At 39.3% G+C, this 26,575-nt stretch overlaps 1 protein-coding gene and 2 long non-coding RNA genes across 4 annotated transcripts in view; 1 reads left to right on the top strand and 2 right to left on the bottom strand.

The window, feature by feature from the left end:
- Positions 1-894: 894 nt before the first annotated feature.
- Positions 895-1,769, bottom strand: LOC147818682 (uncharacterized). The gene is made up of 2 exons (XR_015437726.1): positions 1,457-1,769; positions 895-1,266 (listed from the first exon to the last, which is right to left on the bottom strand). It is a non-coding gene; the product is annotated as an uncharacterized LOC147818682 (long non-coding RNA).
- A 3,861-nt stretch (positions 1,770-5,630) lies between these two features.
- On the bottom strand, positions 5,631-7,578 carry LOC147818681 (uncharacterized). 2 transcript variants are annotated; one of them, XR_015437729.1, is made up of 4 exons: positions 7,364-7,578; positions 7,025-7,126; positions 6,514-6,611; positions 5,631-6,273 (listed from the first exon to the last, which is right to left on the bottom strand). It is a non-coding gene; the product is annotated as an uncharacterized LOC147818681 (long non-coding RNA). The 2 variants fall into 2 exon arrangements; XR_015437730.1 differs by having other exon boundaries at positions 7,025-7,101.
- Positions 7,579-11,149: 3,571 nt separating this feature from the next.
- unc13ba (unc-13 homolog Ba (C. elegans)) overlaps positions 11,150-26,575 on the top strand; it is a 173,066-nt gene continuing 157,640 nt past the window's right edge. Inside the window, exon 1 of the mRNA XM_087176061.1 lies at positions 11,150-11,385. Within this exon, the coding sequence (XP_087032187.1) occupies positions 11,283-11,385 (103 nt within the window). The 5' untranslated portion in view covers positions 11,150-11,282. The remainder of the gene's footprint in view (positions 11,386-26,575) is intronic.

Raw genomic sequence — 26,575 nt, 5'->3', positions numbered from 1 at the left:
TTTCCTATCATTTACAGATACAGCTCGACAGCTCTTAGATATACTATAGAGTTCAGATTATAACATAAAATGGAGTCTAACACCTTTTCAGTTGTTATTTTCACTTTTCCTGTCGGTTTTTCATTTTTTGATTTAACTAATATTTTTTAAGTTAATGAAATAGAAAGTGAAATTCATATTTACTTATTTTCACTTCAAAAATCAACAAAATATGTAAGCTAATTTACCCAGTAGTGACCAAACTTTTGCATACATCTGATGGTAATAGTAAGCAATATGTCATAATGCACAATACTATTAATTAAGTGAAAGGTTAGAAGTTTAATTCATTAATCATTTGGCAAAGGGTTGTATAACAAGATGAGCCTCCACCATAAAAAATAGTCTTATTTTTATGAAATCTTATTTATTCACTCATTTACTGTAGGCCTATATCATTGTCCGTGCATGAAGTATAATTCTTCTGCAGCTGTTCACGTTGTATAAAGAAAAATGCCAGCTTAAGGGGTATTGCCTAATTTCATTGTCGTACTTGTGCTAAATGCAAATGTAAGATGACGTTCGTCATTTGCCGATATAACGCTTCGCGTGTGTTATTGTCCCACTGAATGAAGACATGCAATTAGATTCAGCGCTTCAAACCGTCAGTTTGTTCCATTATCCAACTTGTACAATGAAGATTGAACAAGGAAGTCAAAAAACGGAAATAGAGTGAGCTCGTCTTCAAAGTTAAGTTTGAGGTGTTGAGCCAAAACAGCTTCAGTGATTGTTAAACTGGTTTGAGAACTGGTGACTATGAAGGCCACAGCATATGAGTCACGTCATTTCATTCTATTCAAACCGTTCAGGTCACCAGGGGTGACTGGTGTGCACATTAAACAGATGGATCCAAGAGACATTTAACCATTTATTTTGTTCAGGAAATTCAGCAAGGAACTGATGGTAGGATGGATAGATGATTTCTTCAGTACAACAAACAAAAGTAAATACCTTGCCATGCAAATCACAAAAATAATGAATAAAGGGCAACTAAAACATCTTACATTCTTAATGCATCCAAAGGAAAAACAAAGGAATTCAAACATTCACCAGGGTTTTGCTTATCCTGATAACAAAGAACATAATTAAATGCAGGATACAACTTTAATACTTCTGGTTCTAAATTACAACAATTTGCCTTACTAACAATTTTCAAATAATAACACGGGGTGTTTTTTTTTTTTTTTTTTAAAGACTTTAAATTAAAAAAGATTGAAAGATGGTGATCTGCAATGGCACAGAAAAGACAGTGAATGATTAAACAATTTATTTAATTTATATGTGAGCGCTCGTATAATAGTACTATGTTTCATTTCTAAATATCATATTTTACATGCATATATTGCTAATGCTGTATTTTAGACTACTTTTGTTTATAATGTAGTAATTTACGGCATTAACGGTTAAAAATATTTACCTTCTTTGTAGAGTCCATTTTTAGGATACTGCTGAAGGTGGACGTTATGCCGGCTTTGATGTGGTCCAGCCCGCTGAGAATGTCTCGTCCTTAAACAGCCAGCATCCACCTGTGTGAAGGAATATCTACTGGCTCACGTGGTTCATGGAACTTGACAGGGAGCAGACTCGGCCGGGCAGCAAAGTCCGAGCGTGCCCCGAGGTATCGGCAGAGGCGCTTAAGCCACTCCTCGCTGTGGTTTTCCCTCAGCTGTCTGACCAAGCGAGTGGGACTGTTACCGAGGGCCCTCTCCCTCAGAAAGCCAATCACCCAAGCGTATCTGTATTAAGGAAAGGGAAAGAGAGAAAGAAGGGGACAAATATTAAAACCAGCTCATCTGTAGTGTGTTCAATAACAAACATCTGTGACCTAGGCTAAATTATCTCAGTATACATACTCTGTAGCTTGTGAGCTGTTTTCCACCCACAGGACAGGTCAGCCTGACCTTCCATAGGTGGTTTGGCACCCACAAGAGAAGGCGGTGCGCAAAAAAGTGCTCTGGATCGGGAGCCTGGTGATAAATGAGGGCTGGCTCTGGTGGATCATACCACAGTTTTAGGTCAGTTCGCAACCGCCAGTGCTTCCAGAGAGCTGCTGAGATCCATTTCTGAACTTGAGCTGGTACGGTCTTGATCAGCTTTGTGGGCAGCCAGCAAGGCTCTGACCCAGGAGCAGTCTCCACATCTTCAGCCAGTGGCAGAGTATCAGGTGCAGGCTGGGCTGAAGGACCAGCCACAGATGGAGCAGCAGAGGAGACACCAGCAGAGGCAGATGCAGAGGTCACAGGAGCGAGAGGAGCAGAGGAGGTACAGGAGGAGGCGGCAGATGACACTTCCTAATTTATAATTCAAAAAAAGTAAATATATAGACATGATTACAAGCCACTCATGAAGAATGCTTGTTTCAAGTGTAGTTAAATATCAATGTGAAGAAAACAACTTAATTTAGTTTCTTACAGCTCTGGCAGTGGCCGGTGGAATGGAGGAAGTTGAGTCGGTTGAAGGCACAGGACAGGGAGGAAGTGAAAGAGGAGAGACAGTTTGAACTAACATCCTGGGACTGCGGGCAGGGGACGGTGTCCTCCTTGCCATCGCACTTGTGACAGTGCTGGATGACTCAGACCTTCCACTGACGGGCTGAGAGAATAAGAGCACAGTTTACAACATTATAATAAAAATAATCTATCATTATTAAGTATTACAGTAAATAGGACCAGATCATTTAACATATCTTTGCTGAATGAAAATCCCACTATAGTTACCCAGGCATGAACGGTAATGATCAGGACTATGGATTTACGGACAAAGAGACGGCTCACCCAAACAACATTAACTGGGGAGGCATTGGAAGTTAAGTGCCATTGATGAGGAGGGCCGTGTCCTCTGCCCTACGTGTCTTCCACCTCGGCAACAGTCAGGCCGAGCATCCTGCGCTTCCCCTCCAGCTAGGACCGCTATGCCTCAATGAGACGACAGGCAATCCAGCAGCCGTCCTGGAAAGCCAACACACCAACATCGGTAACCCAGGCAGCTGTTTCAGAAGCAGCACCAGCGAGCTTCTTTGTGACCTGGAGAGAGAGCCAGAGAAAGGTTTCAAATGTTAATGTTAATATTTGTGTGTGAATTTAATACACACACAGCAGTGGTGTGAAAGCAGCTGTAAAAGCAGCTGTAAGAACATAAACTCTGCCTAAATTACACCTCATCCTAGAGAAACTCCCTGTTGGGAAAGAATACTAGAATACTTGATGGCTGTTGGACAGATCAATCAGTTAGACATACAGTGCATTTAGAAAGTTCTCACTTTTTTACATTATTTTGAAGAATCTTATAAATAACTAAATTCACTCATCAATGAACAATGCCAGCAAGCTACCTGCTAATGGTAGCGTTACTGAAAATGGGGGGCAACGCTATGTACTGTACGTGCACACATTATTTTCAATATTTTCATATTTACAAGTATAATTATTATTTTTACTATTTGTCATTATTATTGCATACAATCACAAACAAAATGTCACTTTATATACACTTTGTCACTTGTCTGTCTTCATGGTTAAACTGTCTGTGTTACCTTCTGTTTGTCATCAATAAAGATATAAAAAATGCTAATGCTAGCTATCACCCCACTTGTTATTTTGCATTCTTATGACATTGTTGAATTCATCCATCAATGAACAATGCCAGCAAGCTACCCCCTCCCGTCTGTGTCACATTCTGTTTGTACCTGTTTTTTTTCACCAATTTAAAAAAAAAAAAAAAAAAAAAAAAACGCAAACTAGCACACAAATGAAATTGTTGAATTCATTCATGAATGAACAATGCCAGTAAGCCAGCTGCTAATGCTAGAGCTAATGAAAATGGGGGGGGGGGGATACGCACACGTACTTTGCCACATCATCATTTATGCATTCTATATCATTGTTAGCATTATAATTGTAATGTTATTATTGTGGAAAATAAGCTAATTCTGATGATCAGTGCTAATGGAAATGCTAGCCCACCATTTTTTATTTGCAATCTATTGGTAGCTGCTAATGCTAATGCTAGCAAGCTAGCCCCCAACCCTGTGTTCTGCTTGTCCATGTTTTTTTCACCAATAATGGAGAAAAAAAAAAGCTAATGCTAATGCTAACTGCTAATGCTAACAAGCTAACCCCCACCAACCCCCCATCCCGTCCGTCCGTGTTGACCAATAAAGAATTTATATTAAAAAATAAAAATAAAAAAAAAGCACCCCCAGCCACGGCCTTGTGCCCAGCAAAAGCAGAGCTAACCGCCCGGCAGCTAGCCCCCGACTTAGCCCCCGGTTCAAATTAGGCTCAAAATTATTTTGAGCTTATAAAGTAATCTTTACAAATAATTCCAATATTTGTAGTTGGGAATCAAACTTTGTAAACCTGCAAAATAAATCTGCATGAAAAATTCAAGTTTGCAATCAAACAACTGCACTTGAGGCAAAGAGATGTGTATTTGTTAAGACAGTGTCAATCAAAACTCAACAAATGATCAGTGGTGAGGTTAAACAAAGACAGAAAAAGTAGAAAAGCTTCTGTGGACATCTGTGTACAGAGATCAAGAGCAGAAAACTGGAAAACTCAGTGTGCAACATTCCCAGTGTGTCACACACACTGTGGGAACTTTTGACCAGAGTTTTACACTTTTCTGCTCTGTATCGCAACACAGATGTTGACAAATCCATTTCTTCTTTTACTGTGTCTTTGTTCAACCTCAACCTTTTCATTCAGACTTTCAACAAATACAAATCTCCTTGACACAAGCGCAATTGTTTCACATACGCAAACTTGAATTTCTCAAGCAGATTTATCTTACAGGTTTACAAAGGTTGATTTACAACTACAAACATTGGAATTATTTGTGAACATCACTTTACAAGCTCAAAATCATTTTGACCCTAATTTGAGCCTAGGTACATGTGACACCCATGAATGTGTGATCACATTATGTGATTTAATTTTTTCAGTTTTGATGTGTCTATTGTTATTACAGAGCTTTTCAGTTAAATTTATGGGAATGTATATTTGGAGTCAATTCCTGATTTTCGCCACAAGGGGGCATCGTCTCTGTAGTGAGACGGTTTGATGAGGCTGATATCCAACTCTCGTCTTCAGTGCAACAGAAGCGAGTGAAGGAAACACATTACCTGTTGCCTGTCTCATCATTTTACTGTTCTTTCCAGGTTAGTAGCTGGTAAAACAACACATATAAAGCATAGATGTGATGTATATTTAAAGTCCTGCTTGTGTTTTATCTGTCAGGAGGTTTATGTTGTTTAGTTTAAGCGTCAGTCAGAATCTCACTTCTTCGGTACAAGAGTTATCTTAGCTTAGTTCGGTGTGCATGTATGCTAAGGGTGTTTTGAAGTTGATGTTTTATTTTAAGGCTCTCCATAATGTGTGTTTTGAAAGAGGGTTTGCTGGACATATGTTATGTTTCTTATAAATTGATAGTGTATTCATCCTCGCTAGCTGTGTTATATTTTCTTTGAAAAATAATCAAATGTTATGTAACTTCATGTTAGTTGTGGAATAGTATCCATCAGCCAGTTATCTGAACACTAAACAGTGCAGTTGTCAAGCTGTAAGCAGTAAACCAAAGACTTTTGGGAGAAAATTGTATTTTTATTTCATTTGTATATGAAGAATAACAGAACACATGCAGTGTGGAAATTATTATTTTTATAAGAAATTGAAGTTTCTTATGTGGGATTGTGTTATGCTTATGTGAACTGGTAGAGTTTATGAAGAGAAATGTGGAAAATGTAGCTAAAATATGAAAGTATAATTAAAGTGCAACAGAAGCGAGTGAAGGAAACACATTACCTGTTGCCTGTCTCATCATTTTACTGTTCTTTCCAGAACAAATATAATCTGCCAACAGACCTCAAGCCGGGGCCTGTTACATACACATATAGTTACAGTAACAACAGTTTTGTTCCTTAACAAATCAGACACAGCAAGTTTCCAAACAAGTATTTTAATATTCAAGCCAAATATTAATAATCACATCCACATTGTTTTCTCATGCATTTGATACGACAATAACTTCAATGTAATAAACAGAATATCATTTGAACTCATCTTAAACATTTAACTATGATCTGTGTGGAAATGCAATTACACAAAATACAAACTGCTTTTAACAGAAATCCATTGAGTGATTTGAGCCTAAATGTATGGGGTGGAGTAATGTGCATGACTTACCATTTCTTGCTGGGCAAGGCGTGGTTCTGGCCCGAGGTGGATTCTGCCATATCTATTTAAAAAAAAAAAAAAAAAAAAAGGAAAAATAAGGACATAAGCAGCAATATAATATATTATATTATATATAAATATATTAAAGAAAAAAAAATGAAAACAATCCCACAAAACTATGTACAAAAGTGTTTTAGAATGACAAAAAAACTCCTGCTGGGCAAGATGTGCAAAGGTATTGATCAGGGGATGTGCAAAAGATCACAGTGTAGACAATATCCATCATGTGCAGGGATAATACCTCAAGGTGTTGATGTAATGGAGTTGATTGATGAGGCCAGATGCAGAAGAAAAGGCAGGTGCTGGTCCATCATTGGTGATTAGACTGGACTTCTGGTCCTGATACAGACAAACATGCGATAGGACAATTCCTTTAGATCATACAAGTTCTTTATAATCAAACGTGTTAGATCTGTTGTGTGTGTATATTAAATTGTGAAGATAGATATGAATATGCAAGAAATATTCTGAGATATATACAATGTGAACACTACTAAAAGTATGAATATTATGAAATGTAAATGAAGGGTAAACAACTAGAGGTATGATAAGAATTCAATGTACACACACTATATAACCAACATATTCAGTAGTACAAATATGGATATACTGTAAAATACAAAACCAATATAGTCAGTGGTATATTCATTATTAAGAATCAACGGTATGGACATGTATACACTGGGGGTGTGATTTAATCAGTGGTATAAACAAGTCTTACTTTTAAAAGTCAATGACAGCATGTTACTCACCTAGATCCACCTCACTGTGACTCTCTGCCGTTGGTGAGACAGGTGGAGGCGGTATTGCATTTGTACTGGCTCAGGTCCTGATGAAGACAGGTATGCTGAAATCTCCGGAGTAACAGTAATGTAAAGTGGTTACAACATGTTGAACCGATCGACTTGTATACAGTCGGTCTACTGGGTCCATACAATCTCAATTTACAGTCATCAGTTACAACCGATAGTAACCGCTAAAACGTCTGTCGACAACGTCAATATCACCACCTGAAATGTTTGTCGGTACGGTTTGTCAGTCGTTGCACTGATTATACTTTAAGCTAAAGAGCTAACATGGATGCTACTCACCAGGCTAACAGGAAAGTTGCGAGCTCGGCATCAAACCGCATCTCTTTACTCTCAGGAGCCGTCTCCAGCGGTGGAAAGCCACACCGAGATTTACTCGTGTTGCTTCTTTTCTTTGCTGTTAAACGTGGTTTCTTGTCGGGAGCGTTTCTGCGGGATACAGATGAATATTACCTTAGGAGGTTCAGCCATTCCTGCGTTTGTGATGCTCACTTCAAGCTCTGCCGGAAGTTGTTGTTCTTCGTGGGATTGAGGGCAGACTTGACGCGCCACTGACTCACACAGCCTCTAGCGTCACAAAGTGGTATTACAACACAGGTCGGTGCTGGCTGGTGAGCATGCTCATTTCAGTAGATAACTGAAAAAGAACAGATGGGGTCACTGTGGCAGCTTCACACACTGTTGATAGTGTTAATTCATTTTTGAACTTTTTAAACTAATGTTCTGGCCACATCTTATAGTGCACCTTTACAGCACAACCACCAAAGATGACATTTAAAAGTAAAGCTACATGTTTTTTGCCCACATTGCAAACTAACTTAGCTTTCACACTTAAGATAAAACAAACACATTGAGCTTAACTTGACTGATATTGACACATTTGATGCATACAAAACATTTTGATTTGCTTTGACAGTATATAAATCTGTGCTTGGAATATAAAATACAATCATGCTTTTCCCTTATACTTACATTCAATTTGTGATGTACAAACGTTTGTATTTTGCCCATTTTGGATTCAGGCCAGTAGATGTGGCACTGTTCACATGAAGCATCAAGATATAAACCCTTTGTAGAACCACTTTGCTGAGAAAGGAAAAACCTCGGACACCATGGGACACACATCCGGTATCAGGCAGTTGATTTCTGCAAGAAAAGAAGATAAAACAGCCCGGGAAGTTTTACTTACAGAGTATTTCACTTACTGGTTGCTCACAGAGCCAGGTTTCAGTTCACAGCGTTCGCATATAAAAGTAGTCATGGTACAATGACTTCCCAGTCTTTAGGTTATGATCCAGCCAGGGGCAAGAAGAAGCGACATAAAACCAGGTGTTAACAATCAGAATTTTAAACCTAGCCCAGTCCCCAACAATCACTACCAGCATCTAAAACCAAATCACAAATTACGCACAAATGTTCACAAAGGCGGTAGAGGCGAGCTGCCTATCGTGTCAGCCGCCACTAATGATGTGCGGCCGGGCTCTTAAACTCTCTTCCTCTGATGCTTAAACGGTTTCTTCAAAATAATACAATGTAAAAAAGTGAGAACTTTCTAAATGCACTGTATGTCTAACTGATTGATCTGTCCAACAGCCATCTCTAGTATTCTTTCCCACCAGGGAGTTTCTTTAGGATGAGGTGTAATTTAGGCAGAGTTTATGTTCTTACAGCTGCTTTTACAGCTGCTTTCACACCACTGCTGTGTGTGTATTGCCTGTCGTCTCATTGAGACATAGCGGTCCTAGCTGGAGGGGAAGCGCAGGATGCTCAGCCTGACTGTTGCCGAGGTGGAGGACACGTGGGGCAGAGGACACGGCCCTCCTCATCCAGGATCTCAACGTCACCCTGGACGTCTCTTTGCTGGATTCTCCCTGCATCAAGGACCTATGGAGACACAGGTGACACCTCGGCTGTTTTCAGGACTCACCAGGTACGCAGCTGTACACAGAGACTCGTAGGCTGACAAAGGGCGGAGTCAACCTTCTGGTTTCCACCTTAACCAGTTCACCCCAGGTACATGCGTGTGTCTCATAGCTTGTGATCAAGTACATTGTTTATTATCATTTCATTCAAACATAAATTTCACTTTTGGTCCAAAACCGTTTTCCTCAAGCCAGTGCCAAGTACTTCCATGCTCCTGGCAACACCTGCCAGACAGAGCAGGAGGAATAGCGAGTTGTCTTCCCTCCCAGATACCAGGAGAGGCAGCCCAGGTGACCGTTCAAGGCAGCGACGGGGAAGAACGCCTCCTGTCCTGGGAAGGAGAGTCTCTAGAGGTGAGATTCACTTCAAACATCACAGTTTCCTCTAATGAATATCAGATCTATATTAACACACACTGCTCTCTGATCTTATCTTTCCGCTGTCTTCAGCTGCCTGATGGAGGCCATTTGCAACCGGCTCTGCCGTCTTCACCCAGTGGCCATGTGGTCCAGAGTGTCTGTGAGGACTTGGTGGTCATTCGTTCTCAAAGATTATGTGGCCATTAGAGAGACAGTGCTGGCCAGCCAGAGGTTGATGGCTCAGAACCAACATCTGGTAGAGTCCTTCTGTGTCAAGCTGTGTAACATTCACAAGAGCCCCAAAAAACAGGGCAGTTTTTGTGATAGATTTGTGATATTCTTTGTCTATATGTGTACATAATGTAAATAGTTTTAAAAGAAAAAAAAATGTCTTGTTATATTTTAGTCTTATTCTAATAGTTTCCTAGCCTTATTTATATTCTATTTTTAGTTCATTTATTATATTTTATTTATTTTATTTTATACACTTAATTTATTTCTTAGTATGTGTGCTATAATTATAGGTGTGTGTGTGTGTGTGTTCGTGTGTGTGTGTGTGTGTGTGTGTGTGTATGAGAGGGAGAATTAAGGTGTGAAATTTGTAATAAATTTGCTATATTTCTACAGAAGTATCTTTCACTTATTCAAACACCAGCATGTAATGAAAATACAACAAAGGAACAGAATAGTATTTCAAACAGTTCCACATTGCATGAAAGCATGCAAACTAATCAGTCAGAATTACATTGTTGCAGTACTTTCAATACTTATTGTATTCACTGGTCAGAAATTTTAAAATAAATATCAAATATATTCTAGCCAAAAGTAAATGCAAAACGTATGTGTCTAGGTGTGGTGATTTTTACAAATATTTCTTGCATTGCTATATAAAGTTTATTATTATTTCATTATTAATAATACAATTTTGACATTATGTAAACACTAAACGACACAATGAACTGCTATTTGGCTGTATGGCATTCACAAGAAGTCCCCATCCAATTTGTATCACTTATTAAGTGATATTTGATAGATTTACAATGCCTGGTAATTTTGGGTAGCAACATGTTCCAGTCGGGAACCGAACCGGCGACCTTTGGATCAGCAGCTTCTTATGCCATACTCTACTTAAGTGTCATGTTCGGTCATATTTCTCAAACTAATGGAGCGTAAACTGTGTCCAATAACTTGTGATGGGTAGCAGAAACACTAATGACTAAGTTCACTTAATTTCTCTCAATTTTTCCTCTCTTTTCCTTCATCAACCTAAGTTCAAGAGTAGCCTCAGTTTTTATTTCAAATGCATTGGCATACATTTGGGTCACAGACAACTACACATTTAACAACTATTTTAGAAAAATCCAGGCACTGCCTGTTCTAATATTTCCATAAAAAAATACTTTGTTCACTGAATGATAAAATGGTGATAATTATAAAATTTCCCAAGATGCACCTGTGTCTGAATTCAAAACAAAATGGTAGACCGTTGACCACCTGCAGAGGAAACAGAGATAAAAAAAAATAGATATTGATATTGTGCATCTTTACAAGCACCACATCACTGGTTAATTATCTTTTAAATAAACTAATGGTGATCTCTGTGACCTGAAAGTATGCTAACACAAGAGACTGGGTTCACCAGAGCATACAACACGTCATGTTGTGTTTGCTGCTTTGTATGCGTGCGCTGATTTTTTCCAAATTCCTACGTTCAACTCCGTCCTCGAATGCAGCATAAGAGCCGCCCCGCTCTACCGGTTCTCAGCCGGTAGTTGGTCGGTCTCTGCCAGTGACGGCCATCCCTTAAACCCTCAGGACCCCCCGGATTGCCCACCTGGCTCACATCTGTACATTTGTTTCTAAGAAACGGTGTGATGAAGCGGAAAGTGAACGACGTGTAGGAGAAGTCCAAATGACTGATGTGCAACAGGCAACTGGGCTGCAAACTCACTGAAGGCTCATCGGCTTTTGGAGGAACTGTTGCTCAAAATCCCGCTGCGATGTCCCTGCTGTGTGTCAGAGGTAAGGTCTCACTTCAGAGCTGCAGGTTGTCCTGTTTAAAAAAAGCCAAACAAACAAATTAACAGTGAAACAGAATGAGTGGTGGCGAAAAGTGCGGTCTCATCTGCTGGACGCGAATGAATTGCTGCAAAAAGCGAAGTTAATCCTGAATAGCTTTTAGATATTGGTACGAATATCACACCGACTTCCTATTGGAATATTTGAGTGGCGGCCCATCAAGGAGATAAAAAAAAAAAAAGGAAGATAAAACTTTAAGCAGGCTGGACAGAAAATCTACAGGGATATTATGTAAAATGAATGTATGTCGACGAAGACTTACCTGCTTCATACCAACACTAACGTGAGGAGAATACGGATCCTGTTAATTAGTGCGGGTTCATAAAATGAAGAAACTTTATTAAGTTAAGTTATCCAGGTATACCCAGACTGAAACCAAGACTTTTACCTGTGTGTTCCCCTTCATGATGGAGTGTATTTGATTGCACTTAGAAGGGTCCCATACACAAATGTAATACATGTAAGGCTGCATATATTGAATTTCCATATATGAAATATATGTACATATACAGCAAAATTATTTATGAAACCCATTAATTTCATATATTGACGTATACTGTATGTCTATATGTATGTATGCTTTTAATATAGACATATGTAAATATATATCCATCCCAAAGCCTGTCAATATATGTTGATATTACACACAGTGGGTTCCAAAACCACAAACGTTTAAAATGAACGTGGAATTAATAAGAAAAACATATATAAACACATACAATTGTTCTTTTTATGTTGTTTTAATAAACTTATATTAAATATATATTGTTAACATATATGGTCTCAACATGTTATACCTTATAAAAATACATTTTTAATATGTACTTTTTTCATTATGGGTATTTCATATATGTTGTAACTTATATATTCATATATCTAGAAGATGTATATATGTGTTAATACATATATGGCAACATATATCTTATGTATGGCAGGGCTGGAGCAGGAACACATGGATGAATGTAAGAGCTTGAATCAGAGCTGAACTGTGATGTAGTCTGTTAGAGAAAAGGGATTTGTTCTACAAAAGAAACATATTTTATTTAATTGTTCAGTCACTGTTTTGCGAATTATAGGTATATAAGTGTCTTGTCTCAAAAAACAAGTGTGTTTCAATGTGAGTGACGTTTTAAAACAAAACTCACATGTCCAAACTGCATATATGTCAAAACATGTTTCGCTGGGTGTGATCATCCTGTTCATACAAGCCATCAAAATATATGAGTTCAGTGCAGGCGATGGGGAGCAAACAATCCGCATTGTGTACAAGAATATATTCCAAAGTTTATTTGAAGTTATTATGGGGAAGCAGGTTGGGAAGGGGCCTCTGACAGGAATGATTACAGCAAGTAAACAGCAACTGTCTGATTGTTCATATGAGCGCTTGACTCTTGGTCTAGGACAGAAAGATTGTGAACCTATCCTTTCAAATTCCTAAAAATGGATGATTCCACAAGGAGCTCACCTGGAGACTTTTTATCTGAAGCAACAAAATCACATTAGAACTTATAACTGTCAATTTGTGGCTATTTAAAGCTTTGTCCCAAGGCTGTGATATGCTGAAGCAATAGCAATAAGTTTTACTAACTTTTCTAGTTGGTACGTTGGACCTTTTATACACAGTGTTCAGCAGTGGCCCCTGTAAACTAGAAGCTCACAGGAACATCTGAAGCCTCACGGAGAGGTTTTTAATGAAATGCTGATTATCAAAGTCAGAAGAAAAAGGTATTAACAACCTGATTTACTCCGTAAGAAGATATTAATCGTTATAAATATTATCGGTGTCAGTGGAAAGCTCAGGTGTCTCATGATGTTCTTCTAGATCAGTTCAGGGACAAACTATGGTGCTTGACTCTTTCATTGAGTGTATTGAATATTGTCTTATATCAATACACTTGTCTTTGCTGTTAGAAGAGAGATGCTGGGTTGTAAGTGAAAGTAGATGAGCTCGCTCCTCCTGACGTGCCCTTGAGCAAGCCACTTGACCTGCGGCTGTTCAAATGAAGCAGATCAGTGGCCAGCAGCAGGAAGTTGTGGTTGTACTTTGCAGGTGTGTAAGTGACAGGTTGTTTTCTGAAGAAGAGCATGTGAAGTCAGACACATAGTTTAGTTAAAGTAAAAACTCTGCCAACACTTAACATTAACATTTTGGCTCCTTTCCAGGCGACAAATTGCTCTTCTTTCACAGACATGCTGATTGATTTTCACACCATCAAACTATTGTCTGCCTATCTCTAACTCTCAGCCCCTGGCGTATTGTTTCCCACTGATCGTTTCTGACCACTTCTCATCTCGGGGTGCGAGCGCTGCCTGAGGCTGGAAGGCCGCCACCACCCGAACTCCTCTATTACAGAATGAGGAGAGATTGAGGGGGTGAAGCTGGAAGAGTGGATGGATGTGGTGGGTGAAGCACAGCTGGGTCGCAGTGGGCTCAGCCAAGTGGAATTATTAAAAAAAAAAAAAAAAGACCATCATTTTGTTTCATAGCTTGGACAGAGATTGAAAGAGACTGTGGCTCATGTTCACCTGTAACAGTAAAACCGTCTATGAATCTTCTGCACACACCTGAGTGTTTCAGAGCAGAGTCGTGCTGCATTCATTTGATTTAGACGTAGAGCTTGAGCTGGATGATGCCACCTCAAATTTATGGCAATACATTTTGTAACATTTATCGTGATAAGAATATACTATGGGAATTTCTGCTGGTGCCTCATGGTTGCTTTTAAAAGAAAACTTTTAAACCATCTCAGTGTTAACTTTGGAAGAATCTTTTATGAGACGGATGTTTTTTCAGACTTTTGAGGACGTTATTATTTATGATCACATTTAGAAAAAGCTCTAAAAAGTCAATGTGCTCAGCGTCAAACAGCAGACAGGTGCAGTTAGCGTGGTGGACACTGCGGAGCATTTATCTGCCAGAGAGCCTGATATTTCCCTCTGGAGTTGGTAGAGACCAAAAACCGAGCTAAAAGGAGACTGTCCTCCTGTAAAAACAGGAGCCTGTAGGTCGTTTGTGCAGCAGGTTATTATGACCCTATAGTTAAGTTTGTGCGGTGAGGTCAGGAGTATTCTGTGGTTGATTGATGGATCAACAATACACAGGAATATGACACAGGGGAGCGGTGTTCGATTCCCATGTGAAAGTTACATTATATGTTGTTTCTTTTATCTGTGACGGTTTGATAAACTTAACCACGTTGTTCTTATTGTAACCACGACAACAAAGATCGCCTAATGTTGAGGAAATACCTATTTTAACCCAAATCATGATCTTTTCCTAAACATAACCCAGCCATTACCGTCACTGTAGTAACCATAGCGATGCAGGTAGGTACGCCGCTCTTGGTATGTGTGTTTATTATTGTAACCATGACAACCAAGGTCCGGTATGCCTGCTGCTGTAGGGACGCTATTTCAGGAGACACTCAGAGGGTTGGAAATAATGACCTGTGTGGTTGATCAGGTTGGCGGAGTATTGGGTGAAAGAGGGAGAAAACTGGACTTATATTCAGCCGAACAAATGAATGTTAAAGTTGCTCCATAACTGGTAGATGTTTACGTAGGCAACTGTCTGCAAACAAGAGATGATGATGTATCATTATTGTTTTCACAACTTGTTTCCATTGCCCCCCAAGTGGCCAAGAAATTAAGTTTCTGGATGTTGAAATTATACAAGATTCAGACAATTCGTTCATGGTTATTGCAATACTACATTAGGTTGATAAAGTGATAACTTTGATGTGTTGTTCTCGACAAGTTCTTCAAATGAAGTGACAAAATACAGCATCTGTAGTTGTCCTAAAAACTACACATTATGCGCCTATCGTCCACAACTTCCTGGTATTGGCCTTCCATGTCTTTCCATGTCGGCAGGGCGACGTGGTGTTTCAGTGACTTCCAAAACTGTTCAGTCCGTTTGAATCAGTGTTGAAAAGTAAATCTGTTTCATAGTGTGACAACACATTGGTTAAAGTTTGGTTACGTTTAGACTTTTTTTGCTCTTTATGCTTTGGCACTTCAGTGTTAACATAATGAACTTTTTTTTTTTTAAATTAACTTGATATGAAGTTTACTGAAAATTCTGAGAGATAATTCTGTATTGACTCATCCCCCTGACCACTGACAAAAATATCTGACCTAAGCCAGAGTTAAAGACTTTTCCCTGGACATGGCAGATGCTCTCTCCCTGATTAAAAGAACCCAGACTTTCCATGTCATTGACGGGAAATGCAGACGAACAAGAAGAGTGGCATCCTTGTTTCCTGAGAGGCGTGATATACTTTTCAAAAAGCCATTTTTCCTCCTTCCTTGTTCCTTGTTGTGTCGAGGGCCCTCAGAGCCTGCATGGTGGCTGGCAGTCCTCTGCAGAGAGTGAGTGGCTGCAGATGAAAAGGCGAGGATGGGAGGACAGTCTCTGACAGCTCAGTCGGTACCCACACTCAGCTATTTCTGGATGGCAATTAGCAGTGGAATAAATGCATACGGTTATGATATTGCATCATTTGCGGAGTGTCGAGTCGGGCCACTGTGAAGAAACTGCATTAGAAGAAATTACACTGCAATAATGAGAGATGAATACATGCAGGTGGACTGTGGAGAGAGCAGAGAGGGATTCACACACACAAGAGAAAGGCATGGTGTGGTAATATCTGAAAGCATTTTTTTAGGCCACCAGATGCCATAGGTAAGGACAGTAGGTGAGGACAGACCAGGTCAGTCAATACACTGGCTCACTGTGTTGGAATGACAGGGACACAAGTAAAGCTTCAGTGGCCTGTCTGGGAAGAGGGGGTGGGGGGGTGGGGATAGAGAGGGAATAATCCCCTGGCCATCTGCTGCTTTTTCTCTACTGTGCATGTGTGTTTATGCCTGTGTGTGTGTGTGTGATGCACTGTGACTCACATGGGACAAGGACTTCACTTCCTTCTTCTCATTCCCTCCCTTATATGATATTGCTACTTCCTGGTATTAGTCTTTCCTGCCTCTGACAGCCTCTCTTTACACTTAATCTTTGCTGCTGGCCACTTGTCTCAACTCAGACTTAGTTACATATGCTCAAGGAAATCAATTCTGTATTCTGATGATTAATAAAGAGCGTATCATAGAGGAAAACATTTCCTGGGTTTAGCCATGCCAGGGGTGTGGCTCCAGGAATGGCAGTGTCAGTCAGTTGATTGTTGAGCTACTCGGTTGGTCCAGCATTGGTGCTAATATATCAACAAATATTGAGTGGATTGCCATGAAACGTTGTACAGTCATTCATTGTCCCCAGAGGGTGAACCTTATTGATTTTGTTGATCTTGTGACTTTCCCTCTAAGGCCACCAGCTGGTCAAACATTTCACTTATCCAGGGAAATATCACAACTTCTTCTGACTGCACTTCCGTACATATTCATAAGCAAAAGGTTTATGCATCAGCATCTGTCCAGGGAAAGAAAAAAGGAACATTAACATTTATTAACATTTTTTTTTCTCTTGATAGATAAGTAGTTTTCAAATAAACTGATAAAATAAATAAAAGTCAAACAGACATACAACATAATATATATTGATCTTGGATGAGGATTAGACCAGTATTGGTGTAATATCATACCAGAGTTACAGTGATTGAAAGAAAATTTATCGCCAACTATTTTGATAATTGGTTTATCGTTTAAGTCATTCTTTCAAGCAAAAAAGAGTAAGACTGGACTCCTGGTCAGACCAAACAAAACAGCAACACCACACCGTTATTTACAGCCTGTAACCAGCAGTTCAGATGTTTACAACTGACACACTGGAGCCAGTGAATCTTTGACATCCTTTGGTTAAAATTATACTGTGATGTAATAAATATATTTATTAATAATAATTATATTATAATTGTTGCTAATTAATCCGCCGATCGACCGTTAGATCTGTTGATTAACTGCTTCATCTCTAGCTGTGGTAAACCAGAGATAGAAGTTTTGTCAGTGCTGTGTCGCGTGACACTATTCCCTGTTACACCATATGTGTTGTGGTAATTTGTAGGGTAATTTCCGTTACACTGAACCAAGTGTGAGCAGAAATGAAGACTGAAGCAGGTTGAGTTAAAGACTTACGGAAAGATACGCGTGCGTGTGTGTGTGTGTGTGTGTGTGGGTGGGTGTGTGTGTGTGTGTGTTAATGTCATCATCTCTGAAGCCTCCTCCCTGGACCCCCTCCTAGTTGATCACTCCTGGACTTCTTGAGGTGTTTCTAATTAGCTCATTATCGCGGTGAAGCAGGGACACAGCAGGGAGAGAAATCTCTGTTAATTTGTGATTATGCAGGGTGCTGTGAGGTGTACATGCTACTGTATAGTAAACACACACACACACACACACACACACACACACACACACACACAGACTGAGATGGAGAAGATTATTCAGAAAAGCAAGCAAACTCATATTATGTAACTTAACCTAGTAATGGCAATTAAATGAATGCTTCAAGAAATGAATAAATGGAAAGAATAAATGGCGTGTATGTCCACCGCAGACCACAAATCCAATAACTACACAAGCTGTGATATTAGCTGATATTAGTCCTGATTAGATATGGCTCAGATTTGAAGTTCTTTCAGGCAAAAACAAGTAACCTTGAACTGAGTGAAGATTTAGGCTAAACCTATTTAAATCCTAATAGAGGCCTTAAATGATTTAAACTCATGTATATGACAAAAGCTGCTCAGTCCAGATCAGAAGTGTTTGGACAGTTACACATTTCTTGTTCATAAGGCTCTGAGCTTCAGCACATTCAGTTTGAAATAAAAAAGAATGGATACTAAATTAAAGTCTCAATCAATATCAATATAGAATGAACTGTGTGTGAGATAAAGTTTTTTTTTTTTAACACATAGTGCCCTGAAGTCAACCCATAGCTGCTCTCCCAGACCTTGACTACAGCTGCCTGCAGCTCATCCTTTTTGTCTCTCTGCCTTCAGTCTGCTCTTCACAAAGTGGAGTGCAGTTCAGTCGGATTGAGATCAGGTGAATTACTCAGCCAGTCGAGGATATTCCACCTCTTCAACTTCTCTCTTTGGTCACTTTTGGTCGTATGTTTACGATCGTTGTCCTGCTGAATGATGAAATGTATGAGTTCTGATGCATTTGGCTGAATCTGAGCACAGAGAGCTCTGCTCCTGTAGAGCTTCCACTGGCAGCCTTACATGCCTCAGTCATAGCAGAACCTCCACCACGTTTGACAACTACTAGGTGGAGTCAGGCACTGCCAAGATGGCAACGGTAGAGCAGCCCACTCTGAGCTTCAGAAACCTATGCGTGACGTCACGAAGGCTACATCCATCTTTATATACAGTCTGTTTTTACTTCCTGTGGTGAATCCTCTGGAAACATGTCCACCAACGTCCTTGAGAATGTTCTTGATTTGCTGTGCAGTCACAAAGGGCAAACGATTTCCTGTCCACACCATTTTTTGCAAAACCAACTACCTTTGATATCTCTCTGATCGATGATTGCTTTGTCTTTGGGCCTCATTATTATCTTCTGCTCCTGCACAGTCAGCTGTTTACTCCTCATGTTGACAGACAACTCCACCTCAGTCTAAATGGCAACTCTCCGTCAACTCTGAGCCACATGTGAGCTCTTTTCTGCATGAACTGATGCACACAGTTGCCCAAGAAACGTTTGGCAGCCAGGCATTCAATTACTTTAAACCCTTGCAATTTCGGCAGTATGTGTTAAAAAGGCTGTATCTCCCACACAGTTCTTTCCAAATTGACGTAACCCCACTCAAATTAAAGCTGAGACTTGGCACTTTAATGTAGTATTCATTATTTTATTTTAAACTGAATGTGCTGAAGCTCAGAGCCCGAAGAATAGAAAATGTGTAACTGTCTGGAATGGACTGATAATATACTCTATACAATTAACATGTAGCAGGAGGCAAACCTTTGACAGTGCAAATAGCAGTCACTGAATTTAAATTTGTTATAAACAGAGTGAGAAATGCTGAGAACAAAAAGAAGTGCCTCATCTTTTAACTAACACTGATGAAATGATGGTGTATCTAATCTCTGTGGCAAACATTTATTTGACAAAAATATGTAGATTTTGTTGCATTTATGGTGAAAACATTGTTCAATAATGCCTGACTTTAATTGGATTTTCGGGCTTGTGTACCAAAATGTGGATGTCTTTTAAGGGGCTAAACACATAGCCTAATATTAATATATATATATATATACATTACAAGCCACAGTCACCCATACACAGTGCTTTTGTTTCTACATATATTGCTTTTTATACCACAAACACACACTCAGACACAGATGATGTATCAGGGGCAACTTGGGGTTCAGTATCTTGCCCAAGGACACTTCAACATGTGCACTGGAAGAGGTGGGAATCAAACCGCTGACCTTTCAATTAGTGGACAATCCGCTCTATCTCCCGAGCCACAGCCGAACAGAAACACTTTTTCTGAATTACCTCAAAACATTTCTTTGTCCTTTCTGTATTGTCATATTGTTGGTATGGTGTGGTGTCAGTTGACATATTAAACTGATGCTGATATACTGTATCTGTGATGAGCTAAAATCAGTGATAATTGATAATTGATTGTTCACCGTCTCTTAATCAGTTCAATTTACAAAGTGTGCGATTAGCCTCTTCTTCTTCTGTATCTTTTAGCATTTTACTGGCATTAGTGTTATTATGATGTTGTGTTTTTTGTGAATTGAATGTTTCTACAAGTGGGAACTCGACTGTTTGCATAAATTCAGAGTGAACAGTGGCACAGAAGCATGTGTAAAATGCTCAAACACACCTGAGTCAGTGTGCTACAAATGCAGGGGTAGACACATAGATCCATAATCGTTGTATTTATTAGGTTGGCTTGGTGGGGTCTGCAGGGGCTGTCATTTAATGGAAGCAAGAGGGTGTTAATGACATGGCCACCAGGTTGCCAACCTCCACACACTCAAACCCACAGCGAGTCGAAGGACTAGAGCTAAAAATAGATCCACCGTCTGGCCCCTTGTAATGACACTGCTCTACGGCTGTCTGCCTGCTGAGGGTGTCAGGTCTGCCGCTGTTGTTGAGTACTTATTTATATATTTTTTTGGGGGTTGTAAGAGGACTTGAGAGAAATGAATGAGCAGAGAACACAGAATTAATGTGGTGCTTGATAAGTAATATTTTACTTTATTAACACCCAACTCCCTATTACTCGCGTACACACAGAAACATTAAGAGGCAGCACGCAGGAGCCGATAACGGTTAATTCGACAGAGTTTTGATGTAAATTAACGCAGTCTAAAAAAAAAAAAGACAGGACTCTGGTGCATATCTCACTCAATCCATAGCATGAAGATAGAGAACTTTGTCCTGATTTTGTCAGACACCCCTGCATTAAAGACACAATCTGGGATTAGCTGACACACACAGGCACAGATATGTCGACCTGTGCACTCATTCCACGCCCTTGCAAAGCGTCTCAATGAACGACTAAGGTGCAAGAGGAAAACAAAAGTGGCTCTGCCTTTGTCTTGCTCCTGTTTTAAACTATACCTAAGATCCAATCATTAATCTAAACCATTCAGGGCAGGAAGCCGACTGAGTCACTGAAATAGAGACATAGGCAATATAAAAGTCTGAGACCCCTGCCAGGACTCTCACTGTATGTGGCCTGGTTTAAGTGAGGTAAGACTCCTGCCGAACAAGCTTCAGAGGCTCAAAAATGTCTTTAATTCACCTCTGAGAGGTTATTTCCACCCCTGAGCTTCAAAGCTGCACTTTCACATGTCACTTCAAAGAGATCAAAGCCATTAAGTGAACAAAGTCAGAGCTTCAATCTAATGAAGACAAGAATGTCATTGGTGTACAGTGGGAATGACATATAATCATTTTGGCTTTGTAATATTGTCAACTTTCATTATTGCTTCAAAGTCAGGCTGAAATTACAGTCTATACTGATGGCTGTTAGCTTCGTGTAGGATCTTAACATGGGTGGCTAACATTTGTATTCACTATCGATGTAATCTAAAGATTGAGTGAGTTGTATATGGTGAGAAGACCGCTGCCGAACAGAAGTATAACACCAAAACCTAGTCCTGTCATTTGCAACCCAACATCCCATTCGTATATATTTATATATTCACTTTATATCAAAGGCAAATACCATTAGTAGTCTAACTAATTCACTATTTCTAATCTAGTGTTGTTTGATGTTGAGTTTTCTTGTCTAGTTTAATCCACAATTTGCTTAAACTAGATCATAATTGTTGATTGTCTCTTGAACACGTTTAATAACTTTTACCACTTGAGTTTATTGTTGTAGTTTTTCATACTATCAATAATATTTAATTATTTGAAAACGTATAAAACTTGCCCGAGCGGACTGTAGCCACGTTTGACAGCGCCGTCCTGGGCAGGCGATAGGTCTGTTTACAGTGTTTGCGTGCTCTGAAAGACGGAAAAGATGTTCACCCAGGTGTTGTGCTTACATCACTGCCAACCTTTTCCATTGCTGACAAAAGCCAGATGTTAGCAGGTCTAAGTGGGGTTTTTGACCGCTGGAGAAGGGGCTTCAGTGTATCCACACTCAGCTGTACTTCACTGTAACCGGTGGGTCCAAGCAATTCAACTCTGCGTCATGTGGAGAAGGGAGAGCGGAAGCCTCGCTTATCTTTGTGTCTTATTGTCTGGACAGGAACAGAATATGTGATGGTCAGTCATACGGTTGGCTTGTTACACACACACATAGCACACTGCAAAAGAACAGCATGTTAATTTTTTAGCACAGAGGCTAACTAGCTAGCTTATAGAGTGCAATATGTTTTTAACTGAACAAAAGGTAAAGCAACCCACTCATAACTCTCCTCATTAACATTTCTATAAAGCCTTTGAGCTGATAAATCCGTACACATACATAGATATAAAATTATGGCAATTATAACAAGTACTACGACTACTTTACACTACTATACAGTACTGTGGTGAGTGCAGTATTATCAGAACTGAAAGAAATGATGATGAATATTGTAATAAAACAGAAGAGAAAAGTCTTCCCTCTTTGCTTCTTGGGAAAACGTACGTGTGTGAGAGTGACTGTTGGTGTTAATGTGAGTGTGTTTTCATCTGATTTCTGAAGCCGGATGTGTGCTAAAACGAGTGTGACATAATATTTCTCAAACAGTGCGGCTCTTCACCAGCAGGTTTAATCTAATCCATGACTCATCATATGAGCATAAGTCTGCTGTTTTCCCCAAATATCCACCATGGCTTTCCTCACGATCCTCACTTTATTAAGCACTTCAGAAAGCTTTAAATGCTCCGTAAAGAAAGAATTCAGCCGCTTTTAACTTTTGCCTTCACTTTCCCGCACATCCATGTCTCTTTGTTATTTGTCCACAGCACAATGCACCAGGGTCTGGTAGGTTTCAGCCCTGCTTAAGGCATTAGCTCGGAGGGATTATCCCACCAGCCAAACGCTCGGCCACCAGCAGCACGCATCCTCTCATACAATCTCTCTGGTGGACACGTGTCTGATATCTGCCCCGCTTTACTACCTCTGATCAGACTCGCCCTCCCTGTGGTCCAGAGGGATGAGACACTGACCTCTGTATTATTTTCTCCAGCTAACAACAACTGTGACGTGCCTCTACTGTAAGAGCCACTGGCATTCTATTTGATGCTTGATTTAATGGGGTGTGTGTTGATATGTGACCTGGCTCGTATATTTTTTGTTAATGTTTTTCTTAGTTAGTCAATGCACAATTCCCCTGCTAACAATAAATGAAAGTGAAGTGAAATTAATTGTACAATTATGTTATAGGAGATCTCTAAACACAGATCTTACACATCTGTTGGTGATTGAATTGAATTATGGGTAACGTAGATGACAGGTTTTGACAAAGTAAGAAGAATGTGTGGAATAACAAGATGATGTTCAGCTGCATGAAGTTTGATCCTTTTTTCTGAACTGTCAGCTGTGAGTTCAGTGTTAGACGAGTGCAACACTAAATCAGTGAAATACTCCTCCGTATTCATTAGCAGAGGGAAGGCATTTTTATTAATGAAGCACATTTCATTACATGTAAACTGACAAGTTACATGTTCAGAATAATTTAATATTAAAACTTAAGAAAAATATTAAATTAATAAAAACATTAGTTGATAGTAAAAGCTATAATTAATGCTTTGGTCATTTACAGTCACAAACCTTGACCTTGGGGTGACCAGCAGGGCTCCCTCCACAGATCTCAGTTCTCAGTGTGGAGACATACCATCAATAAACCATCAATACTTCAGGTGTTTAGCTGTGTGGGTTTAGAAGTTATATATATATATATATATTATGATGATTAGGAAATCATTTTTTCCAAGCTATATGAGGGTACATAAAAGCACCATTCTCACAGACTTTAGTTTAATCCTCATTTCAAACTTTTCCCTGAGGATTTCTGAAAGAAAGGAATAATAAATGGACAAATTAAGTATTTTTTTGAGTCTTTCCGTGGGCCACCAAAATTAATTGTGTGGTTTGGTAAGCAGTATATTAGCACTGTGTATTTTACTGAGACTCAAACGTTTGAGTTTTCTTGTTTTTGCTGTGACATCATTTTCAAGTCACATGCATGAAGCAGTAAATCTATTATTAGAAAACACATAAGGTGTATTTTAATGTAGCTGTGATCCTGAGAAGTGATGATCATTCTGGTAAACAGAAGAGGAGGCATCCGCCAAGACATTTCCAATGTCTGCTGTGGTTTGCAGTTGAAACATTAAGTAACAGCTGAGAGCAGCACTTTGCTCCTGCAGTGCTTCAAAATTATGATTGATGTGACTTAAAATTGTTGACTGTCAGATCCATTCTTTTCTTTATTTGCAGAGAATAAAATCACTTTTGGATGGAAGGTGTTGACACGAGCAGGATTGGCTCTTTTATTTTCTCATTTACAAACTGATAGATTGTAAAGGATGTCGTCAAATATCAACTTTATGCTGCTGTGATTTAAAAAGAAAAAAAACGTCCCAAGAGGCTTGTAAAACATCTCAACATAAATAAAAACTAGACAGCACATCCCCACCCGCTTCAGTGGTGCTGCTGAAATTCTGACCTTATTCTCTACTTAAGCAAAAACAATTAATTGCCACCCAGGGATCCTTGAAACACACAGCAAATACCAACAAATGTAAACCAAACTGTCATTTCGTCTGGAAATGTAACAACTAGCAAACAGTGAGAAGCCTCAAACAGGTCAGTGTCCTCACATAACTTCTCCCTGGGGAACCATCAGTCATTAATGCAGCATGTGTATTCACTTAGCTTGTCTCTGCTAAGTGGAGACACTCTCTCACACCTTTTTTATTTTTATTTTTTACACTTTCTCCCTGTGCACTGCAAGGAAGCTTTGGGCAAACACTGCAATACTCTAAAGTAAATCAGCAAAAATAAATGTGCCGGACCCTAAAGACTACATCCATGATTGTCACTTCATTAAATACAATATTCTTGCAGTTCAGTTCTGAACTGCAAGAATACCCCAAGGTTTTTCAGTTTAATTTTTGGTGCTCAAAGTAATTACATTTGAAAAGTCTACTTCCAGAAACAATATCATGGTTATTCAGCGGCATCTAAATGTCTTTGTTTACCTTTTAAAGAGACACTAATAGTGTCAGTGGATTGTCCAGAATAACTGGTGCAGTGTTTCTGAAAAGAGAAGTTACTGGGTTTTTTTTTTCCAATGGTTTGAGCACCACAAATTAAATTCCACTCAACCTCACCGTGTTGCTGTCCTAGAGGTTTAAAAGCTCAGAAAAGAGTACAGAAGCTTTCTGCAAAGATAGAAGCTGTAGCATACAGTATGTCATGTGTTTTGAGTGAGCAAGCAACTAAGAGCAAAAACTTCCAGGTTCTGTTATGAGAAAACATCACTCAAATTCCCATTGACATTTGTAGTAACATAAATTACTAAAAATCCAGTCTAGGACTATAACCAGTGTGCTGTATGGCTCACTCCATACGTCTAGATAAGGATGGTGAATAAAAAAAGGAAATATTGTTGTTTGTTTAACATGTTTTCAGCAGTTTTTAATAAACACCATTTCCAATGAGGCCTAGACCACTGAGGGAGTCAAGTCAATGGGCAACACAAGTTGTAAGTGGCTAGTTCAGACAAGGTGGTGATGACAACAGTGTAGATGTTTTAGACAGCAGAGAGTGCAGCTAAAAAGTTGGAAAAAACAACATTTGAGCACCAGCCTTCTCTTCTCTTCTCTCTGTAGTATTACTCTGAGTCTCTTTCACAGCGTCAGGCCATTCAGGTATTGTGAGAGCCCAGTTGGCCCTGGACCAACGAGGCCACCAGGCTTCCTGTGAGCCTCCACCAAGTTGGCACGAGTGACACACAAGGCAAGCTGTGCTGACAGCCTAAGACAAATGACCTATTAACGATCTCTCTCTCTCTCTGCGTATTCTTCTCTGTGTCCGAGTCTCTTATCACATCTCACACTTTTGAGCTGTGATTGAATGGACGTATTGAGCTCCCTGGGTGAGAATATGCATTTAAACCAGAATTAAACAACTTAATTACCTTTTGAAGGAAATAAACCTTTTATACTGCTGCATTGTACAATGATTATAGAACATTTCCGGGGGAATTAATTGCATTGTGGATCAATATCATTGACTTTTTAGCCTGAAGCCCAGCACGCATTGGCATTTTAAGACACTCTGGCATTTCAGGACATTTGGTACTGAAGGTCTCACTGCTGTTGTTTTTGGTATTTCTTAAACACTTAATTTTTTCATAATACATACGATATTATTGTGATTATTTTTGTCCACATTATCTTTTCAAATGCAATGGTAACTTTAAACATATATACTGTATTATATCAGTGGTTCCCAACCTGTCTTTGGTCAAGCCAGACAGAAATACGTTATGTAACCCAACCTACCATTAACCTACAATATGTAAACAAATAATAATATAAACTTAGAGTGGAATAACTAATGGTAATTTTTTTGTTATAGATTAATCTGCCGATTACCAATCATTTGTTTGAAAAGTGAAAAATTTCCAGCACAATTTCCAAGAGCCCCAGATCATTACTTGACTTGACTGATCAACTGATTATCAAAATAATGGCAGATGAATTT

The sequence above is a fragment of the Seriola lalandi genome, unplaced genomic scaffold, assembly GCF_002814215.2.
Source record: "Seriola lalandi dorsalis isolate HSWRI2012SDOR001 ecotype SW California unplaced genomic scaffold, Sedor1 jcf7180002054524, whole genome shotgun sequence".
In the NCBI taxonomy this organism is placed as follows: Eukaryota; Metazoa; Chordata; class Actinopteri; order Carangiformes; family Carangidae; genus Seriola; species Seriola lalandi.
Note: the sequence above shows the minus strand (reverse complement) of the source record. Positions and strands in the feature narration are given on the sequence as shown.